General features: G+C 39.0%; 1 protein-coding gene across 1 annotated transcript in view; it reads left to right on the top strand.

The window, feature by feature from the left end:
- The window catches only part of DNAH7 (dynein axonemal heavy chain 7), a 217,336-nt gene that overhangs the window by 194,794 nt on the left and 8,391 nt on the right, over positions 1-14,151 (top strand). The window contains exons 54-60 of the mRNA XM_019492106.2: positions 544-720; positions 3,351-3,512; positions 4,554-4,754; positions 5,821-5,982; positions 8,063-8,248; positions 9,800-9,937; positions 11,950-12,180. Coding sequence (XP_019347651.1) covers positions 544-720; positions 3,351-3,512; positions 4,554-4,754; positions 5,821-5,982; positions 8,063-8,248; positions 9,800-9,937; positions 11,950-12,180 — 1,257 coding nt within the window. The remainder of the gene's footprint in view (positions 1-543; positions 721-3,350; positions 3,513-4,553; positions 4,755-5,820; positions 5,983-8,062; positions 8,249-9,799; positions 9,938-11,949; positions 12,181-14,151) is intronic.

A 14,151-nucleotide genomic window follows, 5' to 3' on the forward strand; every position in this document is an offset into this window, starting at 1 on the left:
TCAAGGTCTTGGGTTTGAGTCTGTAAGTGTTGCCTTATAGCCTGAACTCATGTCTGCTCAAAACTGTTGACTTTGGGAGGACTCCACTGGAGTGTAAGGGAGTGCTACACAGATTCACTTTCTGGGTCAGGGTCAGTTTTGGCATCTGTGAAAGATGTTTGATTGATAGTCCTAGCAAATCAAATCCTCTATTCATTATAGAGATAAAACAAGAGCAGTAGCATTCCTGGCTTTCTACACCTGCCTGCCAATCTACTTCAACATTGACCTTTGGGGTCAAAGAAAAAAAGGCAATTGCTCATTATCTAGGATTCCATTGGCCTTTTTTGCTGAGTCTTCCAACCTGGACCCTGATCCTTCTGAGATTTACATACATGGTTAACCTACTGAATTTAATAGGATTATTCCAATGCAGAATTCTAGGCACAAGAGTAATTTGTTTGACATTTATAGTAAAATATTAGGAAAGACATAGCTTAATGTTTAACACATGGATACTTCATGGAATATGTTCTTTTTGTGTTTTGCATTTTGATTTTCTAGATTATCCCCATGGTGCAGGAATTTATTGTTGGTTATCTGCATCGTCCATTTATTGAGCCACCTCCGTTTGATTTGTCTAAGGCATTTTCTGACAGTCACTGCTGTGCACCACTGATTTTTGTTCTGTCTCCTGGTTCTGACCCCATGGCTGCCCTACTCAAGTTTGCAGATGACCAGGTATAATAACATTCATAAATTTACATTAAGATATCATTCTTATATGTATGAAATAATCATTTTAAACCTAAATTGTTAAGAATGTTCAACAAAACCTATGTATATATGTAGTATATGTCCAGCTTTTAAAAAAAACACTATACCAGTTTTTATGATCCTTTTCCACCTGAAGCACTAATGAATGTCAGTAGATGCTTTTGTAGGAATGAAGAGTACATGTTTAGCTCTTTGTAAGATATTATATGTTCAATAATTCTTGCATCTTCTCTCTTTTTGTGATTTCAAGATTTGCTTAAATGGTAACTTTATATAATCTGTAATGGAAAATGGAAAGATTGCATAGAGAAAGAACTTGGCTTTTACTGTCATAACTCTGTGCTATTGAGAGTGTAGGTATGTTGTAAATCTTTACTCACCCAGTTGTGTACATATACCCTGCAGTTTTTAGTAGTGCTCTGAGAAGCCTTTTGCAGGTGTCTGTTTTACAGTTCCAGATCAAATGGACGTGTAGCTAGAGCGAATGGCTGGTTTACTGAAATGGAATAAACAAGAAGGCTATTTGAGCTATGTTTAAAATATATCAGGCATGTTTACATGAGACACCTCATGTGCAGTAGACTAATTCTACTGGGCATTTGCATGGCAGGCAAAAACCATACTAAAGCACAGTAAAATTAGTCTACTGTGGATTAGAGTCACCTAAAATGTGTGAAACAGCACTACTGTGCAGTAGCATCAGTTACAGCCATTTAGTTTAGTGCTTGTGATAACATACATATATACATGTTATACATGCCCACTATAAATTAAATACATCAACATTACATGGTGCAAATTTTCATTTCAGTATACATCCTGAGTACCAGAATGACAGTTAATAAATTGATAATCCTATAATGACCAGCTTTCTAATGCATCTTAATCATGTTTTCTTTAATAATTTATGAAAATAAAATTAAAAAAGGGAAATGAATCAAGACTTCAATTTTTTCCCCCCAATTAAGACTAGAAAATTCAGGATCTAGTCTGTTCTTTTCCCTTTTCAGTCAGTCCCTTCAAAGCTACATATTACAAACACCTTTCTTCTAATGAAGATAACTGGAGGCTGCAGGAATGCCACTTCTTTTGCTGATTAGAGTTAGCTAAGCAAATGTTGTGAGGTACACTTTTATACCAATGGGAAAATGCTGTCAATATAAGGAGGCTCTATGTTATTAGGGTGATCCATGCCTAACACTTTAGTTAGTGTATTCTAGTAGCACCAATGATAAGCAAAGTGCTTTTCAGACATTTATTGACAGAAATCATAGTTCCTGCCATGAAGAGTTTAAAATGTAAAGGATAATATTTATCTTAATATAATGTTGTCATGTGTTACATGATGTTTATTTGTCTTCAGTCTGGATATTTTAATTTTAAATGTAGGAGCAGAATTTGCCTGGCAGGTTTTAAGGAGAAGCAGCAGATCATCACCAAATAGCCTTTTAAAGCATACCAAATCTTTTTATAGATTTTCATGTAGCTGGCAGTGTGCAAAAAAAAATCCTTGGATAGTCCCCTTCCCTCCAGTGTCTCCTTTCCAATGCCTGCTCTGTTACTATAAATGGCTGTCCCTCTGGGTCTCTTCCACTAAACCACTTGTGTCAGTTGATCTCTGTTTGGCTCACCCCCTTGCCTGCTTTGGCTCTCAAGTTTCCTTTTTCTTGTCAACAGCAGGATCAAGAAAGAAGGTTCACATAGTTAGACCCATTCATATGGATTCAGAAAGCCTGCTGCCTTAAAAAGGTTTTAGTTTCTTATTTAAAACTCCAAGGAGGCCATCCTCAAAACAAATGAAAGAATAAGGTCTAACACCAGTAAAATACTTTCGTACTGTAAGTGCCTGAATCCCAGTTGGTTTTGGCTAGTAAGTAGGTAGGTGCTGAGTTGCTCTGTTCACTGTAGTTCTGGGCATGTGCAGAGTCCAGGAACAAGGAATTTGCAGGTCAAATAGGGAAGTGTCTGCTCAGTTGAAGTATCACTTAGGTTAGAGGGCTGATTTGGATCACAGTTTTGGATTTGTAGGGCACGTCTACACGTCATTGTACAGTGACATTGCTATGGCGCCGTGCTTTAATATTTCCTTTTGGACGTACTAAAGCATGGCGCAGTATGGGCAGTTACCATGCCGTGTGTGCAGTACATGGGTTGATTTCGCTGGTATGTCACTGTAGCAGTGCACTATACCCGAGGAGTGTGCCCCTACAGCAACGTAGTTGGCGATCATGTGTAGAAATGCATGATCGCTACGTTGCCATCACACACTGTACAGTGGTGTAGCACATCACTACGTCTCTGTAGGGCAACGTGTGGATGCGTTCATGGACGTCAAACCTTTTTTAAGCACTGAGGTCCTTTTTTGGGGGATGATTCTAAAATGAGAGATGCTTTCTTATTGAAGCGTTGTGTATAGTCTTTCTGTAGTTTAGAAATGTATTTATTGTATTTTATTGAATTAGCTTGAATTCAATGTTTGTGTTTTTTTTCTTGTTTTATAAAAAATATGGATGTAAATTATACCAGAGTGTTCAGTGTGTTTCTGTGAATCTGTGTAATATTTTTGTCATTTTAAAATCTGTGTGTATTTGCAGGGATATGGGGGCTCAAAGCTTAGCTCCCTGTCACTTGGCCAAGGCCAAGGTCCCATAGCCATGAAAATGATAGAGAAGGCAGTGAAGGAAGGCAGCTGGGTAGTTCTGCAAAACTGTCACCTAGCAACCTCATGGATGCCAACACTGGAAAAAGTCTGTGAGGTATAACTCAGTTGTATTTTCTTTTAGTAAAACTTAAGGACTGACTCTCAGGTCTTCTTTGCGTATAAAAAGGCCAAAAAGCCAACTTAACCTACTTCTTGAGCATTCCTTCTACATAAGAGGAATCTCTATAATGGTGGTTCTGTAGCAGTCTTTTCTTTCTGCTTCTGATGCATGAAGTGTTTTTGAAACAAAGAGTGTGGAGCTCATACATCCTTCTGCTTGGTAATTCTGTACTGTTGGACTGGCCACTGGTTGTAATAGACAGCAGCCTTACAGCTACCGTTGGCCTCCTCCAATTGCAGCTGAAGACATATAGTCCCTGGTGTTGAAAGTTGAATATTTAGTATTCTTGTACAAAACAAAATGAAACAATGTTTTGCTCATTGGGAAATAAAATCCCCTTCTAAAGATACAGAAGGCGGTAAGGAGATTTCCTGTAAGCCTTGGCCCCAGCCTGGCAAAATTTATATTTATGGTTAAGGTTAAATATGTATAGATTTTTGGAGATTGGGACTCTGAGGAGCTTTGCACTTTCTAATTGACACAAATGTAAAAGGGTATGAGTGGGTCTTTCTCCTGCAAACTAACAAAGTGCATAGCTCTACCATGAATTTTGAATAGTTATTCTTATTCTTACAGCTTTATTATGACAAGTTTGAATTTGAAATGATTATTTTATTAATAAAGACAGTATAGTTTTTTATATATTCTTTTGTACATAGAAAGGTCTGTACTGTCTTTGCTCATACATTCCTCAAACATTGACCTTCACATTGAGATAATTCCTGGAAAATTTTTGCTTATATTCCTAAAGATTCAGATAGGTCCAAGTAAAGTAGAGCAGCTTTAAAATGGAAATTTCCATGTATGACTGTGGTTCCAACTATAATTATGCCTTAAACTAGTCATATGTAAGCATTTCATTTGTACATTATCAGATTTTTGCAGCTAGGCTTGTTTTCAAAGGTATTGACATATATAATATTTCTTATTCCTTTCGGGTTGCATTCTCCAATTTTGTGTGGTGCTTTCTTTTAGGAATTTAATCCTGATACAACTCATCCAGATTTCCGACTTTGGCTCACCAGTTACCCATCTCCAAATTTCCCTGTGTCTGTACTTCAAAATGGAGTGAAAATGACAAATGAAGCACCAAAAGGTTTACGGGCTAATATCATCCGTTCGTATCTGATGGATCCAATCTCTGACCCTGAATTTTTCAACACTTGCAATAAGCCTGTTAGTAATGTATTATTAGTCTTGTTATCTCACTCCTCCTATAAAGCAGCTAAAGTGGACTCTGGTGGTTATATTCATGTGTGCTGGGTAAAAACTATCAAATTAAGTAGTCTACCTGCACTGCAATGAAGCTGGTTTTGATTACTGATTGCTGACTTCAGTGAAGTGAATTTTATTAATATTTTATTTTTATTTTACCACTGTTCTCATTCCTTGCCAGCAGAGATTTTGTAGTGTGCCATTAATAATACAGCTTACTATTTAAAAGTCAAAAGCAAGTCATTTCCCAGTACAACCATGCAAAGTTGGGGAATCTGTTACAAAATATTAACTGAATCTAATGCTGTTTTTGAATTCTACCTTTCATTCAAATCATAATTTTTTTTTCCTCATTGAAATATGAGAGTGAAATGATTCATTAGTTGATTGTCATCAATCATAAGTATCTTTTTTTCTAAGTAAGTAGACTGGGAAATCCTCTACTCTTTTTGTAATTATTTTTTTGTGTTTTAGTACGTTTGACCTAAAATTGGTTTACAATATTCTGCTATCCTTAAATAATAAAGATAGTTGCATTTAACTGAAGCTGTATATCTGACTAAATTATCTTAATTAAAAATCACATTCTTAGCATTCTTAGCTGTAAAAGGGTTTTTAGGAATATACCACAACCAAAACACATCTGGATCCAGAAAAAGGAAAATACAGTAGGAACAATATTTTACAAAACCAGGTCTGCAAATAAAAGTGGTGTGCTGTGATCTTACTAAAATACTATAAAAGTCTGTTTAACTTAATTACTTGTAGAATATTTGTAAGATTACAAAGATTCTTAAAACCATAATTTGTGAAAAACCGATGGCTATATTCTGAAATTAAATGCTTCACAAATGATACTTTTGCAGAGGAATCCAGGCTGTTGTGGGACTGCAAAGGCAGACATTCCTTAACTCTCCATATATTATTAAGTTCTACCCTGTACCCCAATATATGGGGGCATCAGAAAGTGGAAACATTTAGAGAAGAAATGATGTGACTTAATCATATTGTAATGTTCTGTTAAAAGGTTGAATTCAAGAAGTTGCTGTATGGCCTCTGTTTCTTCCATGCACTGGTTCAAGAAAGGCGGAAATTTGGACCGCTGGGTTGGAATATTCCATATGAATTCAATGAGACTGATCTGCGAATTAGTGTACAGCAGCTGCACATATTCCTGAACCAGTATGAGGTAAAGTAATGTAAAGTATGAGGTACAGTAAAGCCAGTATGAGGTAAAGTAAAGCAAAGATATTATCCATTTTGTTCTGTATGACATCATTAATGCATATACATTCAGTAGTGGTACTTCATAAAAACAAAGGCCTAATTGCAGCATTTATTTCTAAACATAGTAGTATTCTGGTTATAACTTATCTTTTTGGGGGTATACAAATATCAAAAATACATCAGTGAAACTGCATGCCAAGTTCAACTCAGTAACTCATTTAGGGAACATTCATACAAGCAAACTAGATGTTATTCTATGCAGTGGAGCAAGTTTTGCTCCATATACTTATCTCATTTGTTGGAACTTCCTGTATTGTTTCTGAAAGAGATTCTGGATTATAGTTCTTAAAGAGATGCCACCAATGGAATAATCACATTCTTATCTTCAGATGCTGTATCAAATAGTATTGTAACTGTATGTGACTCAGCCAAGAGATCACATGGCTAGCACTTGGGCATCTGGATTATATTTCAAGCTTTGATACTGACCTGTTGTGTAAATTTGGCTACTTTCCAACCTGTGCCCTTTTCTTTTTTTAACTTTGGCAGGGGCTGGGGAGAGAGAGGATGCTTAGTTGCCTGGGCACTGAACTGGGAACTGAGTATTGTATCCAGTTCTCCCATTGACTTGTTGGGTGGCAAGTGATTTCACCTTCCCATGCCTCAGTTTCCCCATCTGTAAAATGGATATAACAATACCTGGGTTTTAAAGTGCTTTTAGAGTTTGGGATGACAAGTGCTCACTAAAAGCTATGCACTACTCTTACTATTTTATTGTAAAATAGATTGGAGAAAATCTATTTTTCCTTGATATCTTGTTTGTTTACATTCCTTTTGACAGTATTTTTACAGTGTCATTTTTGCTGTATGCTTGCATTGTTTCCTTCCTTGTTTGAGTGGTCTTGATAAAGAAATTGTGGATTAAAAAAGCATATAAAACACAGGAAAAATGCAACTGCAAAACTAGAAAAAATAAGAGAGAAACTCAAGGACAGGTATCAGTATCACCTACCAAGCTTCCCTAAGTGGCTGGGGCAGTGCCCTCACCTTATCAGACTAGACTCACCCCCAGCCTGGTGGTTAGGGACTTAGGCTTGTGTAGTGTGAGAGATGCATTCAGATTCCCCTGCAAAATAAGGAAGACTATCCCACAAGCAAAAGGAAGACATCTAAAAGGAATTAAAAGTTAGAATTGGGGGCAGGGTTGCCTACCAGCCGAGGCTTTTATGTGGACTTGGACAGAGGTTAGGTGCTTCCTAGAAACAGATTTGAAACACGGTTAAGCTCAGGTACATGGTAGGTACTGTGGGAGGATGCAGCATCTAGCTTGCTTCTGCCCATATGTAGGCACCTGGGCTAGGGACAGACATGCAGAAAGCCGGAGCTAGAACTGATTCAGTCTTTGCAAGTTAGTTTAACCTGCCTAGATTGAACCAATTTGCAAGTGAGTAGGCATTCCCTTTTCCGCCAGCACACAGGCAAGCACACAGCAGTGAGGGGAGAGCAGCATGAGCAGCTTTCCCCCCACCATCACCAGCAGCAATTAACACGTTAAAAAAATTAATGCAAAAGCAGATTAACGTGTTAATTGTGGGTGTTAATTGTGATTAATTAATAGCCCTAGTTCTGTTACAGGGTTAAACCAGTTGCTAATCACTTAAACTGGCTTATGTGCAACTTCTGTCCCTAGCCCTGGGGAACTTTGCTTTAAGAGTAGGCTTAGTCTGGATTGCTTTTTGTGATTTAAGCACCTAAATTCTTCTAATCCTTCAAGGTAGATCTGGATCATACTGGAAAGGTGCCATGCATTGTAAAATATAGCTTAGATGGACTTGAAGTGGGTATGGTCAGACCACTGCTTATGTTCCCCCTAATAATAGTTGAATATAGCCTAAATTTATCTTGGAGTAATATCGGCTGTACTCAGGAAGCAGAATTTCTTTAGTGGTTGAGAACTGCACAGAATAGAAAGGTATAATGATTAGGCCTCTAGTGTAGCTATGTTAAAAAAAAAAAAGAATTCAGATGATTTTGTGCTTCAGGAGCTGCCGTATGATGCCCTGCGCTATATGACTGGTGAATGCAATTATGGTGGCAGAGTTACTGATGACTGGGATCGGCGTACACTCCGTAGCATTCTGAACAAGTTCTACAATTCAGAAATTGTTACAGATTTAGATTATAAATTTGATGCCAGTGGCCTGTATTTTGCCCCAGCTGAAGGAGATGTAAGTATTTAAAAATTATTAAATGGACAAAAATAAAAAAAGATACATCATGGTCATTTTAATCATAAATAACTTTCCTTCATGCTGCTTTTCTTACATGCCTCTTGCTTGTGTCCCAAACTGTCATTCTGCCAATCCCTTGGAGAGTGACTTGTAATAAATAGGACTAACTAGAAAAAACCTGCTTCAGAAAATTGTTACAATAAATTGTTATAAATGACTGACACTTGTGTGCAAGTCATTCAGTTCCAGAAAACCTTATCAATTGTATTAGACATAAAAACAATATAGCATAAAATACTAAAGTAGAGCAAAATAGTGGTTTAGTCTGAGGCCCTGGGAACATATTACAGAGATCTAGTTCCCTCTGTGACAAACTGACCCTTTCTTGCTTTAGGCAAGCTGGTCCAAAGCTCTTGTTGACTTCATTGGAAGTTGTAGGTACTTAGCATCTCCAAAAAACAGGGCTGTGGAAAGTTTCATATTGGTCACCCAAAATGAAGATGTTTACACGTAATGGATATTAAAGATTTAAGGCTTAAACTGAGTGCCATAATGCCTACTCTTTAACCTAGGGATAATTCATACTGCACCTGAGCTAAACTACATTGACTTGAATCTGTCCTATTATTCAGTGCAGGGGTGTGAAACTTGAGCCTCCCCAGGCTGGATCCAGACTCCAAGGCTTCCCACAAGCTGGACCCAGACTGTGGGACTTCTTGCGCAGCTCCAGAGCCTAGAAAGTTAACACTGCTGCTGCTTACGCCCTCTTTTCCCCTACTGCCAATTTTAGTTGCCAGGGGTGATTAAAAACTGATTTTGGTAGCCGGTAAGGGGTGAGGAGGCAAGCAGCATTAACTTCCTCAGTTCCAGAGCTGTGCCAAAACCACGAGGATTCACACCACTGCCACAGGTGCTCCAGGAGCTGTGGCAATGAGCCATGCAGACTGAATGCGGTCGGGGGTGGGGAGTTGCCCTGCAAGCCAGATGACATGCCTCCATGGACTGTATGTTTAACACCCCTGCTTAATGCTTATCATGATGGTATCTAAGTACTGAAATCCTGTTAGGCTAAGATCCTTCAGGGTATTTAAAATTAGGTACCTAAATGGGATGCAAGCCCTATTGGAGTTAGGTACCCAAATGCCTTTGACATCTGGGCGTTAGTGCTTTGATGGCATTTTAAGAAAGGCTATAACTATTCTGCTGTAAATAGTGAATTGCCATCACCTTAACCTTTGATAGTCTGAAGTGCTCAGTTGTCATGTTGATGGGCCCAGTGTAAGAACAGAATTCTTCCCTAGAATTGAGGCCATTGGATTTGTTAACTTGATGCTAGATGATGATGACCACTCTGGCAGGCTTGGCAGAAGGGAAATACTATTACTGGTTAGGTGCTCAGAGTTTGGTTCTGTTTAAAACAATGCTGACTACATTAGGGGCATCTGGAATATTTTCTTTGAACCTCAACTGAAGTAGGCTGCTTTGCATTTCTTCTGGGCCTTATTTGATCTTTGAATCTTTTTAATCTCCTAACATAAATCTTTTCAGTACCAAAGCTATATCGAATATACAAAGACCCTTCCACTGAACCCTTCCCCAGAGATTTTTGGGATGAATTCCAATGCTGATATTACCAAGGATCAGTCAGAAACGCAGTTGTTGTTTGATAACATTCTTCTTACACAGGTATGTAAATGACTTGTGGCTGTGAATAATTTTTAGTCATCTCACAATGTACATCATAATAATAATTTATTATTGTTTAGCTCTATTGTACTTATTTGTTCAAAGATGTTTCATCTGGTTTCTCCATTTCTCCATTGTGGCTACAAACTTGCTATTGTACTGGTGTATCTTCTGTGGAAGATAATTAATTCCTTGTAATTGCAATATACAAAATCACAAAACAAATGAATGCTGCATTTACTCAAATCTAAGACAACACCCCAATAATTAGAATCTATACATGGAAAATTTATTAATTTGTTATAATTTTCCAGGTATAGAACCTAATTATTGGAGGGTTGTCTTTAATTCATCCCCCACACCATTGTAAGCAGTGAGGAGACAAGTGGTGTGGGGAAATCGCAAAGCTTGTCCCCTCTTTTTGCCTGCCCCCCCTGCTACCTACCTGCCTTCAGAGTCAGGCTCCCTTTTTCCCACAGGCTCTGCTCCTCACTCCTCCCCCCTCCCCCCCAACAGGCTCTATTCCCCGCTTCCCCCTCTTACTCTTGCTTTGTGCTGGGATGCTTCATTCCCATTCTAGCCTGGGAAACTGAGCACAACCCCAGCCCAGCCCCTGTAGTGGCCATGCAGGCTGCATGCTGCTGCTACAGGCCATACTAGGGCCGTGCTCAGTGTCCCAGACCGCAGCATGCATGGAAACTGCTGGTGTGGAGCAAGGGAAAGGAGGGGATGCAGAAGGGCAGGCTGAGGAGCAGAAGCGGTGGGAGGGAAAGTTAAGGGAAGAGAGGCTTCAGGGGCCTATGGTGGGGTGCAAAGGTGGGGGAGGGGGTGGCCAGCAGTTACAGCTATGGCTGGACCCTGGGTAGGGTCTGGAGCCTGAGCCACAGCAACCATCCTCCCGTGCCACCGCCTTCATACTCTTCTAAGATGTGGGGCTTTCCCCCACGTTAAATGGGGGGAACCTCTTATCTTAAAATTAAGGAAATACAGTATCAAGGTATGGAGGAGAGTTAGGTCAAAGCCCTAAGTTAACTAAGTTAGCTGTAATATTAACTTAAAAGGCATTATTAAAGCATCTAACATAGCATTAGAAAAGCATGTAAACAATGGATGAGTCACTAATTTAGGGCACAAGCATGTGTGTGACTCTCCTCGTGATGACTTTCCTGTTAGAGGATGAGCCACAAGTCATTGCAGCATCAGTGTTTTGACAGCAATCTCTGAAGTGTCACAGAAGATGCTGAAAAACATTCCCTTTAAAGCACAAGCTGTCCGTTTGTAAGACTCCTAGATATAATAAAGCATACAGCACTGTGAAGGAAATGAGCAAATTTTAATTAATCACATATGTGTGAGGTAGCATGCATTGCCACAAGAACAGTAAAAATGTTGTACTTACTTTGTTTCCTTACCTTTAGTGTACAGAAAATCCTCCCTTTATTCATAAAATATTTGCATTGTGTAGTGTTAGCAGTGTAATTTTTCTTCAAAAGTTATGCCAGCACATTACAACCCTAGCTGGAATGATCACTACTAGTGTGAAAATCCCATGCTATGTTTACTGGAGTTTCTGTGAACATTGATTTAAGAGGGCACAAGATCAGGCTCTTAATCTCTCTACTTATTCCTCTTCTTTTTGTGACCTAAAGAAAGATACCCGAGGAATATTACTTTGGCTGTTTGTGTTTGTGATCACTCTTTATAACCAGGTGACTTTCAGAGAAACTCCAGTTACTCCAAAACTGCAAATGACAACATATTTAATCAGAGAAACAGTGTGATGGAACACTTATTTTAGAACATCGCCACCTACTGAATATACTCTGAGGGTATAATACTGTAACTAAACTTCAAAAATGGATTAATCCTTTTGTATGTTTTGCATTTACCTTAGAACAAATAAGGCCATATCCATACTAATTCATTAATAATAATTTAAATGTGCTTCTCTAGTTAAATATTCACTGAAATTCACATGATCACTTCTTTTTCTACCTCTGGCTACTTTATAGTCTCGAGCATCAGGCTCTGGTGCAAGATCAACAGATGAAATTGTTTGTGAAGTGGCAAGTGACATCCAGAGCAAACTTCCTTCAGACTTTGACATTGAGGCTGCAATGAGGAGATACCCAACCACCTACACACAAAGTATGAACACTGTACTTGTCCAAGAAATGGGGCGATTTAACAAATTGCTGCATACCATCAGAGACTCCTGCATTAACATCCAGAAAGCAATCAAGGTGAGCTTTGTCAAAACTTAAAAACAAATAATTTAGGGCTAGGTCATATGCCATGTTGAGCTATCACTTCAGTTGTACCACACAGCTCTCAGGATTTAGCCATTAATCTGATGCAATATAAAGGTTCTGAAATTATTAACATACTAGTGTAAAAGTGTGTAAAAAATGACAGGCAAAATAGGCTACTTGTTATAGGATACCACGTTTCTGTTATCCACTGTCTCATTATCAATTTGACCTGTTCTGCCTGGTCTTCTTCTATACAACGGCATCCATCAAGTTTTCCAAGTGTCTCCTCTGTAAATTTCTTTGTATATTTCTTCAGACATGGATGATTTTCCATGCATGATGCATTTGGATTCAATTCACCACACAGTCTGTAAAGCATACATCTCATCATAATGACCTTTGCTCAACAGACAACGCACTGTTGTACAATTGAATGTTTGTTTTAAAGTTCTGGTAATGCTCGTTGTTCCAATTCGTCATCAAGTCCTGCAGATACTCCAGACACAGTCTTCTTGGAGGCAGAATCACTTTACCCTCATGACAACAACCCTGGAATTGGCTATCTGATGGTCTTTCAGCTTGGAAGTTTAAAGAGTTACAAAATTGCCACACTATGTTTATCAATCCACAAATATGTTCCTCTGTTTTGTCTTCAGGGAACCTATTATCTACTCTTTCAGTCAGTCTTCTATTGTCTGTGCAAACCCTTTGCCTTTCCATTGCATCTCTTCTACAACATCCTCTTTGCTCATTTGTTGCATTTTGTCTTGCTCTTGCCATTCTTTCTGCATTCAATTGCTGTCTATTCTCTGCCTCACCTTGGCAAGGGTGCTATGGGTCAAAGTTCAAGTAAGGGTGTTAAGGGACAATTTTTGCTTGGATACTGAGAGTACACCATAACTAATTGAAATCAATCACTGAAAGTCCAGAAAAGTGAGCACAGATACGGTTTTTTGAGCATGACAGACAGAATGACAAAGACACAAACAAAACAAATTATTACTTAAGATATTCAAAGAGTTGAGGTTCCAAGTGGATACATTACATGTGTGTTGAGCAACTGCCAATAACTAAATATAAAAGAGTAACAGAAATACCCTTCTGGTTTCTGCAAAGAAGCTACTTCCCCTTTGTTTTAGCACTTTAAAACTTAGCATGAATGGTGAAAAGTACTTGAGCAATTTAGGAATACAAACCACTTCTAGGGATAGCTCTACAAAGTGAATACAGCAAGGTGTTGCAATGATTAGGATTGCTGGGCCTAACCTGTAGGCAGCTAGCCACCAAGTAGGATTCACAACACCCAAATCGGGCACCGACAGTAGAATCCCATTTTAATCACAAGCAATCCAAGTGCCACTTACCTGTCAATTAGCTGTGTAACACACTTGGTGAGAGTGTTTTACATATTTTGATTCTGGAATTGCTGCTGTGCATCTGTGCACATTATGCAGATGCAACTTACCAGGTAAAAATATCAGCAGCCTCAGGTGTAGAGGCCTTTTACACCTCAAAGTGATTTAGACTCTGCCAATGCCTGTTCAGCTTCTGTCTGTGGGCAGGAAAAGTTAGTGATGCTTGAACTGCAACCAGTAGGAGTACACTGCAGTGGTGTTTGGCAGCCAGATTGTTCACAGACCTTGCCTAACCCACACACATAAAGGCCCTTGTTAGTCTTGTTAGTCTGAGGCAGCTGTTAGGGTGAGGATCAAGTAGAACAAGCATATGTCAGACAGTGCAGGACTGGTTCCTGAGATGATCCCAGACAGAATAGAAAACTAGGTATGGAGCAGGCTTGATGACTGGAGGGACCAGAACTGGAAGACTAAGGACTAGAAGGGCATTGTGGTAAGGCAGCTGTGGTATCATGAACCAAGGCTCTCTTTTCCCATGAGTGGTGGGCTGGCTGTGGTAGGTGGGTCAGTGCTGCTGGGGTCTGGATTCTGTCAAGCAGCGTGGGAT

This window comes from Alligator mississippiensis, chromosome 4 (assembly GCF_030867095.1).
Source record: "Alligator mississippiensis isolate rAllMis1 chromosome 4, rAllMis1, whole genome shotgun sequence".
Lineage (NCBI taxonomy): Eukaryota > Metazoa > Chordata > Crocodylia > Alligatoridae > Alligator > Alligator mississippiensis.